Raw genomic sequence first — 15,521 nt, forward strand, 5'->3', positions numbered from 1 at the left:
ACCGCTGTAATCGTTGCCTACGGTGATTCTAACATGTATCGACTCAGGGATGTGGATACTTATGTAAATTAGATATTTCTGTATTTAATTTTCAATAAGTTTACAAACATTTTTTATTCAGGCTGTAACACAGCAAAATGTGAAATAAGTCAAGGGGTATGAATACTTTCTGAAGGCACTGTACATATCAGTCATATGAGGGATTGTTAGGCAAAACATTATGTAATCCCATTTCTCAATGAGCTATATCAGTGGTCACACCTACACTGTCTGTATACATTACCTGTACTTCTGCAAACCACCGCCCAGCACACCCACCGTCCTGCACCTGTGCTGAGAAGGCCACAACCAACCAGTCTCCCCCTTCCTGTCCCCCCTACACCCCAGTTGTGTGAAGGGCACAGCCATCCAGGGTTATTACCATACAGTAGCTCTGGATTTTGTTGGTCTTTTGTGGTTCATCCTCCCTTGGCCACTCTAAGCAAAATGTCATTCTATCCCTCAGGATATACCACTACAGTACATTTCTGCCTGCCCCCCCCCCCCCCCCCCACGCCAGCCACCACCACCACAACCACCCCACCCACTCCTCTGGGGCTGGGGTTCTAGCACCCTGGGCTCCGTATTAATGCATGAGCACAACTTGGTCATGCTCCCCTCTCCCAATTAAAGAAAAGGTCACTCTTATCCTGTCCAATTAAAAGAGCACCTGGCCCTTATGTTGTGCAGTGTGGTGGGTGTCGTCTTTGAGGTGATGAATCGCTGGGTCTGTGTGTATATCTGCTGATGATGGGGTGTATTGTTCTATTGTCAGGGGTCAGGGGGGAAAGGGGGAGAAAAGGAATTGGCATTTTAATCTCCAGCTCTGCTTATGATCAGTATATGTAATGGCATCACTGATCTTCACAGTGATTTATGTTATTCTGCGTACATTATATTATGTATCGTATTTTGACTGTAAACAGACTGTTTCTATGACCAAAGCACAGCTGTGTGGTGAAGTCAGGTGTACAGACAGTACCAGAGTCATTCTACCTCAAAAAGCACAATAGAGGTTTGACACCCACCGTCTTCGATTGTTCTGAAATTGTTTCTGTGGTTAGAAACAGAAAAGATAAGCATTTCTGCAACATTATTTTATATATATATAATTTGATCTCTGAGAAATGAAGCTAATTGATTGCACCCAAATTGGCACTTTCAACTATAGGATTCATATAATATTAAATAAATGTAGTACCCAACATCCGATTTGCACAAGAAACTCTTCTTAACAATAATTCAAATGTGAGCAATCCAAATAAATGGTCAAAGCCCACCGCAATGACCAGTGTACAGTATCCGTTCTCTATGATTGACAAGCTGTGACTTGGTGTATTGTTTATTCTTACTGGCAATATTTTTTTCCCCTGTTCAGAGAAATTAGCCATTGATGTGGCTTGCATTTTTCCCATAGATGAAGTGAAAGTACCAGGTTTTGCCCACTAGAAGCCGCTGTTCCTGCTACTGCCCTTTTTATCTATTATATTATATGAGATCTATACATTGAAATGGACAACTTGGGTGCAATGAATTAGCTTAATTTTTCAGAGTTCAAATAGTCTATCAACTAAAGAATGTTGCAGGAATGCTTATCTTATCTGTTTCTAATTACTGCTATGGTCCTTGGTGGTCCTTGGTGGTCCCCGGTTTTATGGGGGAGGGTCGTTAGCGAAATGGGACACACCTGGGGGAGGGTGTGTCTCGGGGATGAATACACCTTTCCCCCATACATCGAGGAGACTCTCCAAGCAGACACACTGTTATTTTTGGTTGTGGCATTTTGGGGCTACTTTGTGTTAATTTGTTTTGGCACCTCTCAACACCCCTCATTATCACCATCTATGCACGCATCCACTCACCCAGGTGTGTACCATTTCGCTGACGAACCTCCCGGCTCCGCCCACCGACATCCGATTTAAGGAAAACAAGAGCAAAGAGAAATAATTTGGCAAACAGAGTGGGAGGGTCGTCATATTACAGAAAAGGTTTCAGAACAATCTGAGATGGTGGGTGTTATGGCTTTCTGAAATGACAGGAACGACTCACCACATATTAGACTACACATCACTAGGAATATCAGACATAATGTAAAGGAATATACATTCTGAACACCTCGACACCTAGTGTTAAAGGTGTACAATTAAGCAAAAACAAATAGGTAAATAGCCCAATTGTTAGACAGGGACCTTTCTTAAAGATGCGTAGGGGTCTACATGTTGGCTGCTGTATGTTACTGTACTGCAACAAAGGCCTTGTTCTCCTCTGTAATATATTCCTCAAACATACCTGTGCCCTGGTGAGGCAGAGGGGGGCCGTCCTAGCAGAGCAGACTGCCTGCCCCCTGTAGTTCCAGCTAAGGGGCCCGGGCCTGCTGCCTGCACTCCTTTCATCAGCAGCCTGTCTGGTTGGAGTTCCAGAACGGCTCAGTCCCTGTTCAGCCTGCCGCCCCGCCGTGCAGCGCTTACTGCTCTGACTCTGTAACATGGCCGCTGCTCGCTGTCGATCCTTTCGCTGTCTGGGATAATTAGGATTCACCACCTGGGAACGATCGGACTTCAGAAAGAGCGGGGGAATTTACAGACATCTAGAAAGGAGTGCTTTAAGACCCTTAACCAGCAGATTAAAGGAAACACTTAGTGGATGGATACGCCGTTTTGTCCCGAGGTTCAAACAGGAAAACTTCACTTGAGGGAGAATCATTAATGACAGTGATTAGAGGAGAAAAAACTCTAATTGAACGTCTTAAACCAGTTCAGTCCATAGTCGAGGGTGAGGGGAGGGACATTTCCTTTCCATGGCCGGGTAACCAGGACGATGGTAGATGTGAATCCTGATTAGTGAAAGGCAGGCGAGGCAGGCCGTTAAACGATGTGGGATTAGTGCTGGTGTGACTCGGGGCGGCTGCAGTGTGCCGAGGAGTCCACACACCCGCTCTGTGGGCCGTCTGGGGTTTATCACTCCTTTAATCTCACAGACAGACTGGGAGAAGAGAACGAGAGGAACGGAGAGGAAGAGAATTGTCAAAAAATTGACAGATATTGAGACACTGCTGGAGCAAGGGACACTGTGTCCTCAGATATACATGTGATTGAGTTCTGTCCACAAACACAGGATAATACCTTTTTACCGTCAGTGACACGCTATGGTAATTTGGTGCCAAACGATTCCTCTTTTTATGTGGGAAATAAATGACCTTCATTGTGTATTTTCTCTTTGTGCTCATGCGATTCTCTCCCTCTGTCCCTTTCATTTGTGACGCCCACGCTGTTACAAGCAGGTGTCTGTCTCAGCTTAGCGAGGTGCTGGTTGTGAGTGACAGGCACCGCTGTTACAAGGTTTATTATGATGCTGGATCAGAGCCATAGGGCTGTGCAGTTTTATAGCAAGTTATCTCTTTGGTCCTTTTAGCGTGATGGAGAGGCTTCCCCTCCAGCTTTCATGTACACTCCTCTACAGGGCAGTCATGAGTTTAACTGTGAGACCAACTCCAACCTCTAACCCAGTGGTTCCCAAACTACGTGGTGTCACCTGACATGAAATGTATTCAAATCTGAAAGATACAATTCAACCAGAGAGCACCCTTAGATAATGGGAAAAGGTCGTACTTGACCGTTGCTCTTGAATTATTCCCGCGGTGAATGGCTAAGCCCGCTACGCTATATAACCACACACTATTGCAGAGACTTTGATATTACCACCTGCAATTGATATGGTGAAAACAATGAGTGGGGGAGGCAGAGGCACAGCAACTCACATCAGTGCCTTCGTCAGATAACACTGTTGAGCGAAGAATGTGTGCTATTGCTAGAAATGAAATGAAAACTGACTGAACGACTCAAACTCCTCAGCTTCTGCTCTCCAAATGGATGTTAGCTGTGAGGGCCAAGATGCCCATGCATTAACTTTTGTCCGCTACACATGTTGGCGGATTCTATTCACAACATCTTGTTATGTCTCATGATTCCCGAGCATGAAACAGCACAGGGGATGTTCAGTGTGCTGTATGGCTATATTGACGAAACAGATTCGATGGAATCGAATGTTGGGCTTTTTGCCCAGGTGGGGCTCCATCTATGGCGGAACGGTGGGCAGGCCTCTGTCTGCACTCTAGTTATAATTGTGTCTCCCTCTGCCATATGGACACATTGTACGATACACCGAAACAACTTTAACTACATCAAACCACATCCATTGAGCACACGCCTGTTCACAAATCTATGTGGAGATATGGGATCAGAGCATGGCAATGTTATATTTCACACCATGGCTCGTGGTTATCAAGGGGGAGTGTTGGAAAGATTTTCTTTTTATTTATTTTTACCCCTTTTTCTCCCCAATTTCGTGATATCCAATTGGTAGTTACAGTCTTACAAGGAAATCCCAGCCGGCCAAACCCTCCCCTCATGGGACTCCCGGTTGCGGCCAGCTGCAACACAGCACAGGACTGAACCTGGGTCTGTAGTGATGCCTCTAGCACTGCGATGCAGTTCCTTAGACCGTTGCCCCACTCGGGAGGTCGGAAATAATTCTTATTGGAGAGAGAGTCTTTCAAAGCGAACCATGTCCCCTTCCCTCGGCTGTGCTTGTTTCTAACAGAACACAGCATCAGTAAGTGTCCCACATGAGTGATGGCTGCTCACCTCCAGCACTTGGAAGAGCACTTTGGGACCTACTTCCCAATCCATTTGACTGTGATCCTGGCTCAGTTGACATACCGGTAAGTGAAATGAAACAGCTGATTGAGCTGTCATGTGACCGAATGCTGCAGACAACGCATTCATGGATCATTGCGGAAGATTTTTGGTTCCTGACTGAAAGGGAATACCCTGCAGTCTCCCTCTGAGCATTAATGCCGCGTTCAAAACAACTGGGAACTCGGGAATCTCAGAATTCCGACTTGGGAACTTGGGCCTCTTTCTAGAGCTCAGACTTTACAACCTGAAGTTCACTGACGTCATGATTTGACCTCTTATTTTTCCCAGTTGTCTTGAAAGCACCATAGAACTCATGGTACCCTTTGCCAGCTCAAATATGTGTGAAGCTGGATTCAGTGCTCTTGTCTGCATTGAAGCCTAATAATGATCCAGGTTGGATGTGAGAGCAGAGAAGAGTCGACCACTGTCGACCACACCCCCTGACTTTGAGAATTTCCGACATGACATGCATCAAGCACACCCATCTTATTAGTGGTGATGAGATAATTATGTCAGACTAATTTGCAATTGACTGTCATAGCCCCACATTAAAATTACATGATGGTGAGTTGAGAATACAATCAGAAATACTGTTAGAATGTTTTGCAATAGACTGCCATAGCCCCAAATAAACAAGTCAACACTGACTGTTAATTACATATTTTCTTCACATGGAATTTTCAGATATGAAAATGGGGACATGGGCCAAAAAAGTTTTTGAATCCTTGCTCGAACACAGGTTATCATGTCTCACTCCAGGGTTTAGGATTTATGTAAAAAATCCCATTCCCAACCATAACACACCCCCTGACGACTTACACAATATAGCTTCCAATCCTTACATCCTTCAGCATCTCTTCCCAATGTTTTAATGGACACAACACTGTGTTTTAATGGACACAGCACTGTGTTTTAATGGACACAACACTGTGTTTTAATGGACACAACACTGTGTTTTAATGGACACAGCACTGTGTTTTAATGGACACAACACTGTGTTTTAATGGACACAACACTGTGTTTTAATGGACACAGCACTGTGTTTTAATGGACACAGCACTGTGTTTTAATGGACACAGCACTGTGTTTTAATGGACACAGCACTGTGTTTTAATGGACACAGCACTGTGTTTTAATGGACACAACACTGTGTTTTAATGGACACAACACTGTGTTTTAATGGACACAACACTGTGTTTTAATGGACACAGCACTGTGTTTTAATGGACACAACACAATGTTTTAATGGACACAGCACTGTGTTTTAATGGACACAACACTGTGTTTTAATGGACACATCACTGTGTTTTAATGGACACAACACTGTGTTTTAATGGACACAGCACTGTGTTTTAATGGACACAGCACTGTGTTTTAATGGACACAGCACTGTGTTTTAATGGACACAGCACTGTGTTTTAATGGACACAACACTGTGTTTTAATGGACACAGCACTGTGTTTTAATGGACACAGCACTGTGTTTTAATGGACACAGCACTGTGTTTTAATGGACACAGCACTGTGTTTTAATGGACACAGCACTGTGTTTTAATGGACACAGCACTGTGTTTTAATGGACACAGCACTGTGTTTTAATGGACACAGCACTGTGTTTTAATGGACACAGCACTGTGTTTTAATGGACACAGCACTGTGTTTTAATGGACACATCACTGTGAAAGCTACTCCTACCAACCTAGCACAAGTTCCAATATGTGCCATGGCCCTTCGACCCGTATTTGAACCAGTAACAACACCTGATGACCATTTTATTGTTTTGGGAAATCTTTGGTATTTTGTTGCCCCTCAGATAATGAGGAGGTGCAGACTAGGTAGACCTCTGTCTGTGACTGCAATTGATAGCCCATCTTACCTTGTGTCTTACATGATTGGATTACACTGAATATTCAGATGTAAGTGAATTATCATAATGATATTCCTCTAACTACCTCCCCTCCTCCTCTATCTTGTTCTCTTTTTCTCCAGGCATTCATCCGCCCATTCCGGGAACACCACATTGACCCCACAGCCATCACTCGACATGACTTCATAGAGACCAATGGGGACAACTGCATGCTTACAATACTGCCCCTGGCACATATGGCCTACAAGTTCCTGACGTACCAGCCAGGTGAGAGAGAGAGAGGGGATGGACACACACACCCATGCATTACAACCTGAACAAGGTCTCATCCATAAAGGATGTGTGTGTGACACAATGTGGAGTGGAGCTGTAGACAGATAGACAGACGCGGGTTACTCTCAGACCATGACAGGGTGATGTGTTTTACGAGAGACATGATGTCAGGGCTTCAGGGTGGCTCGGAGCGAGCCGGAGGTCACTGACCCTGTCATGAGCCGTGTCACAGTAAGAGGAGACAAAGACGGGGCGGAGGGCAGGTAAGCCTTGCGAGGGGACAGGGTGACATCCACACCTATCATGTCTGCTGCTCGCTGAGTGTCAGGGTGAGTGGAGAGGGGGACATGGAGGAACACCAGTGTGAGATTGGAGCCAAACAAACCAGACTTCACCACAACTTTATAGCCTTTCTAGTCATCTCACCAACACTGGTTCTCCAAAATATGCTGATAATATGGTACTGTTTCATACTTGCAAGTGAATGCCTTAAATAATACAAATTGGGCAGTATAAATAGTATAAACTCATTTACATGTGAAGATGCTTCATGTACTGAAACCACCTTGTCATTTTCAATGAATGTCACAATTATCTCCCTCAACAACAAATCCCTCTCTCTCTCTCAGATGCCCTAGCAGAGACCTACCCCTGGCAGTGCTTTGTGTTTGCACTGGCTGTCTTCGTGACGTTGACCAACCAGATCCATAAGTGGTCTCACTCCTACTTTGGTCTTCCCCGCTGGGTGACGCTGCTACAGGACTGTCACCTGGTGTTACCACGGAAACACCACCGCATCCACCACGTGTCCCCTCACGAGACCTACTACTGCATCACCACAGGTACTGTACAATACTGTACTGACATACCGCCTACTACTTTATCACTTCAGGTACTACACTGAGGATACAAAACATTAAGCACACCTGCTCTTTCCATGACATAGACTGACCAGGTGAATCCAGGTGAAAGCTATGATCCCTTATTGATGTCACTTCAATCAGTGTAGATGAAGGGGAGGAGACAGGTCAAAGGATGTTTCAACCTTGTGACAATTGAGACATTGATTGTGCCATTCAGAGGGTGCCTTTGAATGGGGTATGGTAGTAGGTGCCAGGCGCACAGGTTTATGTCAAGAACTGCAACTCTGCTGGCTTTTTCACGCTCAACAGTTTCCTGTATCAAGAATGGTCCACCACCCAAAGGACATCCAGCCAACTTGACACAACTGTGGGAAGCATTGGAGTCAACATGGGCCAGCATCCCTGTGGAACGCTTTCGACACCTTGTAGAGTCCACGCCCAGACTAATTGAGTCTGTTCTGAGGGGAAAAGGGGGGGTGCAACTCAACATTAGGAAGGTGTTCCTAATGTTTGGTATACTCAGCGGATACACTACTCTGTATATTACCTAAGAGGTACTATACAATACTGATATACTAACTAATATACTTATTAAAAATGCATAGCCACAGGTAATACACAGTACTGTGCTTTACAGTACTGACATACTGGTTACTACTGCATCACCGTGGCAACTGTAACACATTACTGAAATACCACCTACTGTAAACACAGCATCACCATGACTACTAACAGTAAGCCACTGCATATTTGCAGAGGAATTGTCACTGATCAAACATTAGTGACCTCTACAGCAGTGCAGTGTGGAACAGTATAGGTAAATTGCAGGGATCCACCTACCAAGAACACTGCAATATCATGCACCATTCCATGCTCATAGAAGCTATCCCCCTTAGACCTACCACTAGAAGAATACATAGAAGTTCATATGACAACGTACTAAACACGGGTGAGCTAACGGCTAAACCGATAAATCAAGAAGAATTTTCAAATGGATCTTCCATTGAAAGGTCCATCCATTCAAGATGGCTGCCATCTGTGGGTGGTAGATATAAATAACATGGAAAAGCAATCTGTTTGGTTATGCGTGTGTTTGTAAGCATAGGCCCGAGTAAGAGATCCACATTGAGTATTCAGTGTGTGTCTGAGAGAGTGCACTGGAGAGAGGATGCTTGTGCGTCACCCTGTCCTCCCTATGGAAAACAGATGTGTGTGTGTGCAGAGTGGTGTTTGTCTGTGAGCTCACGCGTGTGCGTTCGTGAGCACGTGTGCGTGTGTGTGAACAATCTTCCTGACACCCTCCTCCCCTCGTCTTCATAGTCCCTAACCTCAGTGGGGGGGGGGCTGTGATGAGTAGAGTGGAGGGGGGGAGCGGCCACAGGGGAGCACCACAGCTCTGTCCCCACTCCTCCACCTCACCTGCCTGGGTCCCCGCGGCCTGCCGCCTGCCTTTGTGTGCCAGTGGCTGACAATCTCCATGTATATTTAATGCTAACCTGCTGTCAGTGCTAACAAATAGGCCTGCATGGGGAGAGAGAGGAGAAATCAAACAAATAAACGGAGCTGCTTTGCTCTCCTCTTGGTGAGAGAGGTTCACCAGAGGGACCGCAGACACACTGCACGCACAACACACTCTACTCTGTATGCATGCACAGCACTCACTGTATGCCCTCACTCTATGCCCTCACTGTATGTGTATGTACTATGTGTACAGTATGGATCTCTATAGGCTGTTTGATGTGTGTGCACACAGTCTTTATATATACTGTATCCCTGAATGTGTATTTCTCTATCAATACTGTATATCGGTGTGTGTGTATGCGTGGCAATTCCTACATTGCGTCCAGTATCTTTGTGGATCCAAATAAAGTGTTCAGGTGTGTGTGTGTGTGTGTGTGTGTGTGTGTGTGTGTGTGTGTGTGTGTGTGTGTGTGTGTGTGTGTGTGTGTGTGTGTGTGTGTGTGTGTGTGTGTGTGTGTGTGTGTGTGTGTGTGTGTGTGTGTGTGTGTGTGTGTGTGTGTGTGTGTGAGCGTGGGTTTGCGTGCGTGTACAACCACGTGCGTTTGCTCCATTCCTTCCCGTGTATGTGTAATACTAGAAACGTATTTGATGTCTAACCCTCCTGGGAGTGGGTGTCTGATTCTATAGCATGGCTCAGGGTGGATGTGAGGTATTTGAGTTCAGCAGGCCCTGTGTGATGTATGGTGTGTGGAGATGCGGTACATATTTATAACTGTAAGTGTGTGCATTACTCTGGTGCCAAAGCCAGATCTCCTTCCTCTCCGCAGGGAGCAAAGATCCTCTGAGATATTCTGTATCTGCTGCTGCCTGGAACACAGTGTGGTGTGGGGGATGTGTGCATGTTTCATTTGATATCTTCCTTTTGTTAACTTGCCTAATGTATTTCTTCCAAATACCCTCGCTCTCTTTTCATCTTTCTTTCCCCCCCCCCATTCCATCCCTCTCTTTCTCAGGGTGGTTGAACTACCCTCTGGACAAGGTGGGCTTCTGGCGGAGGATGGAGAGGTTGATAGAGAGAGTGACAGGTCACACGCCTCGGAGTGATGACATGGAATGGACGAAGAAAATGGAGTGAAGAGCTCGGGGACTCTCTGGACCAGTAGGACAGTGGGGTGGGGGTTTTGGGCTGGTGGAAGACTGGGAAGGATTTTTCCTGCTTTTCACCCACTTCCTGTGTCTCTCTTCCTTACCCCTTACACTATAACACGCCTACAGTATATACTTCCTTGTCATGGCACAGCACCTCAGCAATGACACTAGTAATGCGGCCTTCTAGATACTTCCAAGTTCCATCCGTTATTTACTTTTGTTTGCTATTTGCTTTTTCAGTGTTGCAAGAGAAGCAGTCCACAGTCAGACTCTGTTTGCAATAGTAGGTCCAGTGGCAGATCTGGGGTTGACTTTGGAGATTTTTTGTCCTTTTTGTGACCCCATTTCTGTTAACTGCTCATCCTTCCATCCAATGGGCTTGTATCTCCTTACATATCTTAACCAATTAGCTGTTATTTTATTGTGTCAGTGTAAGAGGTTTCTGGAGGATGGGCTCTCCAGGGGACAAACCATGTTGCCTTCTCAGGCATTGTCTTACATGACACAGAGAAAGAGGCTGTCATCTGGATCCAAGTTGAGCTTAATGTAAGAAGGCAATCATATTGCTCCTTACCTAAGTTGGGGGAAAAACAACCAAATGTCTTACCTACAGTATGTATTGGCCTTTTAAATGTATCGATTTTATTTGTTTGATTCATTGGAATTTGTTTTGAAATGATGTTTAGATCAGTCATGGTGGAATGAAACGTTGACTCAAACAAATGTCCCTCACCTCTAGTAACTACGTGACGATGTTCACAGATTCTTCCCTACTCCTTTGGTCAGGTAAGAGTAGAGAACCGCGGAGGATCAACCAGCAGGCTATTTATTTTGAAGACTGTAATGAAATAATTTCTACCTTCAAAAGGTAAATATCTGCACTTTACTGACTTACCCATAACTATGTTTATAAAAGACAGTCCTGTCAGCACGCACGCATGCACACACAGACACATACGCACACGCAGGTTGACTTTTGTCATGACTCTTGTCCTGGAGGCAGAACTGAGCGATTTCCCCTTAGATAGGCCAGCTGCAGTCAAAACCTGCCGCACACACACACACAGTTCCTGTCCATCATTGCATTGAATCGCTTGGACAGCTCGAAAGCAGCCATAATACACCCAGCTGAAATAAGTATGGTGTTTTCATCTTTGGGTTCATACCAGCAGCTTTTGGTTTTCTGTCTGGCTTTATAATGTGACATTTTTTATATTAACAGATCAGCCTTGAATTGAATTATTACTTCCCATCATGCAACTATTGCTCACAGCTAGTCTGCCTTAATGTTTTTTATCTGCTGTATGATTTAATAAAGCTCTATTAATTGAACTGAAGTTTGTTTGCCCTTTATTTGTTGAAATAATCATTGCTAGATTTTACATGTCTATATACAACAAAGAACCTCAAAATACCAGGAGATGATAGTTAAAGAACGTGAGAAAAATGTACAAGTGTGGTTGTTAACATCGCTTTCCAATAGAAAAGAAAACCTATTTCCTGTAGTTTGTGATTATGCCAATAGATGACCATCCAGATGGGCCAATGGGAGCTGCTCAGGCTGGAAATGGTCTATCGATGTGAGACCGACAGGTGATAATCCACCACTCTGCTGCTTCACCAGCTTCCTCTAGTGGCCTAATGGAAACACTGCATATTCTGTCACATTTTACCATGCACTTACAAGTTAGGTTTGAGTCAAGCCAGAGGAAGCGGTGAAGCGAGAGGTCTACGCCTGTCAAAATCTGTCCACGTGGGAATACCACGATAAGCTGCCTTTGGTTCAAAAACTCTCATTGTTAGGGTGGAGACAAGACCATCTCGTCATTATATACAGTATCTCTGGTAAAGTTGAGTTTTTTCCCCCCGTGACTTGACTCGTTGACTTTGTAAATGAATTTGGATAGCTTTTATTTTAGACACAGCAAAAAAAGAAAACACATTTCAAGTATTGTGTTTTTGGAGATATAAAGGACAGATCACAGTTATGAGGCTGTACGCGTTGAACTTTACAATAATGTATTTATCGTGTGTGTGTGTGTGTGTGTTCATTATTTGTGTGTGTCTATCTGTGTCTGTGTCTCATCTCGGGGATGGAGGGCGAGAGTCCTTGAATAGCTTGCTGATATCAATGTCAGAGTCTTTCATGTGAGGATGGATGTCCACATCGATGCCACTGTCCTTACACTGCTGGAGCAGAGTTCTGATGTTACTCTCAGACAGACGCAGGTACCTGTACACACAGACACGTAGCATGACGTACTGCAGCAGTCGTTACAGCATGCGGCTGTTGCATTGCAATTAATACCATTTCATCTTAATATCAATATTCCAACTGCGTTATCAGTGATTGGATTCAATAGCTTGAAGGCTGCAGTATACGTTTTTATTTGTTATCGCTTAGGTGAATAAAAAATAAAATCTTAGTACAAAACTCCAAACTGGTAACACTTGTAAAGCAGCCAGTCTTACACGTTTTAAAGCCTTTCGTTGTGCGTTCATAACACTGTTTTCACATTAGGCAATACACTTGCACGGCCCATTACACTGGTCAGTCAATCGAATGCTCTTCCCTCTGCTAGCCTCTAGCTGACTCGATGGTTAACCCGTTTATTTGTTTTCATTTCAACAATTTACTATCCAATTCAATTCAAGGGCTTTATTGGCATGGGAAACATGTGTTAACATTGCCAAAGCAAGTGAGGTAGACAACATACAAAGTGAATATATAAAGTGAAAAACAACAAAAATTAACAGTAAACATTACACATACAGAGGTTTCAAAACAGTAAAGACATTACAAATGTCATATTATATATATATATACAGTGTTTTAACAATGTACAAATGGTTAAAGGACACTTGATGTGTCACTTGATATCCTTGATGTGCTAGATAACTTGCTTGAAATTGATGTTAAAAAAAATCCACTGGGGCTGATATGCTTGATCCATTTTCTCTGCAGCTCTCTGCCCCCCTGATTGCTGAATCATTAACCCATATGTTTAACCTGACAATTATATCTGGTACTGGTTTGGAAGGCGGCCCATGTACTAACCCTTCACAAAGGTGGTGACCCTTATTACCGACCTATTTCTAAATGTTCTTGTCTAGCTAAAATATTTAGAATCCTTGATTAAATCTCAGCTAAGATCTTATTTTTGAAAACGTATTCTAAATGAACATCAGTCAGGTTTTAGACCAGGTCATAGCACTATGTCTGCTGCATCCGTAGTTATAAATGATGTGCTTAACTGTATGGATAAAAGGCACCATTGTGCTGCCCTCTTCATTGACCTGTCAAAGGCTTTTGATACTGTTGATCACTCACTGCTAATTCAGAGGCTTTCCTCAATTGGCCTAGACCAGGCTGATTGTAATTGTTTTAAAAATTACTTGACAGATTGAATTCAATGTACAGTGCCTTCGGCCTGGACTTTTTGCACATTTTGTTACGTTACAGTGTTATTCTAAAATTGATTAAATGTTTTTTTTTATCTGCAATCTACACACAATACCCCATAATGACGAAGCGAAAACAGGTTTTTCAACATTTTTGCTAAGAACAGAAATACCTTATTTACGTAAGAATTCACACCCTTTGCTATCCATTGATCATCCTTGAGATTTCTACAACTTGATTGGAGTCACCTGTGGTAAATTTAACTGACGGACATGATTTGGAAAGGCACACAGCTGTCTATATAAGGTCCCACAGTTGACAGTGCATGTCAGAGCAAAAACCAAGCCATGAGGTTGGGGGAATTGTTCGTAGAGCTCCGAGGCACAGAGCTGGCCGCCTGGCTGAACTGAGCAATCATGGGAAAAGGGCCTTGGTCAGGGGGGTGACCAAGAACCCGATGGTCACTCTGACAGAGCTCTAGAGTTCCTCTGTGGAGATGAGAGAACCTTCCAGACAATCACAAAATACAGGTGTGCCAAGCTTGTAGGAGGAGTGATGAGTTCTCCAGCAGTCTCACAACTCAATCGCTAGTTGAAAACTGTTTTCTGCCCCTCCCAAAATATAGAATTTGTAGATAATTGGCCCTCTTTCTGGGACTCACCCACAAACAGGACCAAGCCTGGCATGCTGAGGAGTGACGGACTCCATCCTAGCTGGAGGGGTGCTCTCATCTTATCTATGAACATAGACAGGCCTCTAACTCCACAATGAGACAGGGTGCAGGTCAGCCAGCAGGCTGTTAGCCAACCTGCCAGTTTAGTGGAGTCTGCCACTAGCCCAGTCAGTGTAGTCAGCTCAGCTATCCCCATTGAGACCGTGTCTATGCCTCGACCTAGGTTGAGCAAAACAAAACATGTTTGCCTTAGGAATCTCACTGTAATAAAGACCTCCTCCATTCCTGTCATTATTGAAAGAGATCTCAAAATAGGGTTACTTAATGTTAGATCCCTCACTTTCATTCCATCACTTCAATGAACTAATCACTGATCATCATCTTGATTTCATTGGCCTAACTGAAACATGGCTCAAGCCTGATGAATTTACTGTGTTAAATGAGGCCTCTCCTCCTGGTTACACTAGTGACCATATCCCCCGCACATCCCAACGCAAAGGCGTTGCTAACATTTATGACAGCAAATTCCAATTTACAAAAAAAAAAGACGGAGTTTTCTTCTTTTGAGCTTTAGTCATGAAATCTATGCAGTTTACTCAATCACTTTTTATAGCTACTGTTTACAGGCCTCCTGGGCCATATACAGCGTTCCTCACGGAGTTCCCTGAATTCCTTTCTGACCTTGTATTCATGGCAGATAATATTTACATTTTTGGTAATATCCACATGGAAAAGTCCACAGACCCACTCCAAAAGACTTTCGGAGCCATCATCGACTCAGTGGGTTTTTGTCCAACATGTCTCTGGACCTACTCATTGCCACAGTCATATTCTGGACCTAGTTCTTTCCCATGGAATAAATGTTGTGGATCTGAATGTTTTTCCTCATAATCCTGGACTATCGGACCACCTTTTTATTATGTTTGCAATCGCAACAAATAATCTGCTCAGACCCCAACCATGGATCATCAAATGCTGTGATATAAATTCTCAGACCCAAAGATTCCTAGATGCCCTTCCAGACGCCCTCCACCTACCCAAGGATGTTGGAGTACAAAAATTGGTTAACCACCTAACTGAGGATATTAATTTAACCT

The 15,521-nt window shown here is 44.0% G+C and overlaps 1 protein-coding gene across 1 annotated transcript in view; it reads left to right on the top strand.

Annotated features, from left to right (window-relative positions):
- si:ch211-212o1.2 (TMEM189_B_dmain domain-containing protein) overlaps window positions 1-11,680 on the top strand; it is a 39,106-nt gene extending 27,426 nt beyond the window's left edge. The window contains exons 5-7 of the mRNA XM_021569763.2: window positions 6,725-6,869; window positions 7,505-7,717; window positions 10,213-11,680. Coding sequence (XP_021425438.1) covers window positions 6,725-6,869; window positions 7,505-7,717; window positions 10,213-10,334 — 480 coding nt within the window. The 3' untranslated portion in view covers window positions 10,335-11,680. The remainder of the gene's footprint in view (window positions 1-6,724; window positions 6,870-7,504; window positions 7,718-10,212) is intronic.
- Window positions 11,681-15,521: the final 3,841 nt, after the last annotated feature.

Source organism: Oncorhynchus mykiss, chromosome 2 (genome assembly GCF_013265735.2).
Source record: "Oncorhynchus mykiss isolate Arlee chromosome 2, USDA_OmykA_1.1, whole genome shotgun sequence".
Classification (NCBI taxonomy): Eukaryota; Metazoa; Chordata; class Actinopteri; order Salmoniformes; family Salmonidae; genus Oncorhynchus; species Oncorhynchus mykiss.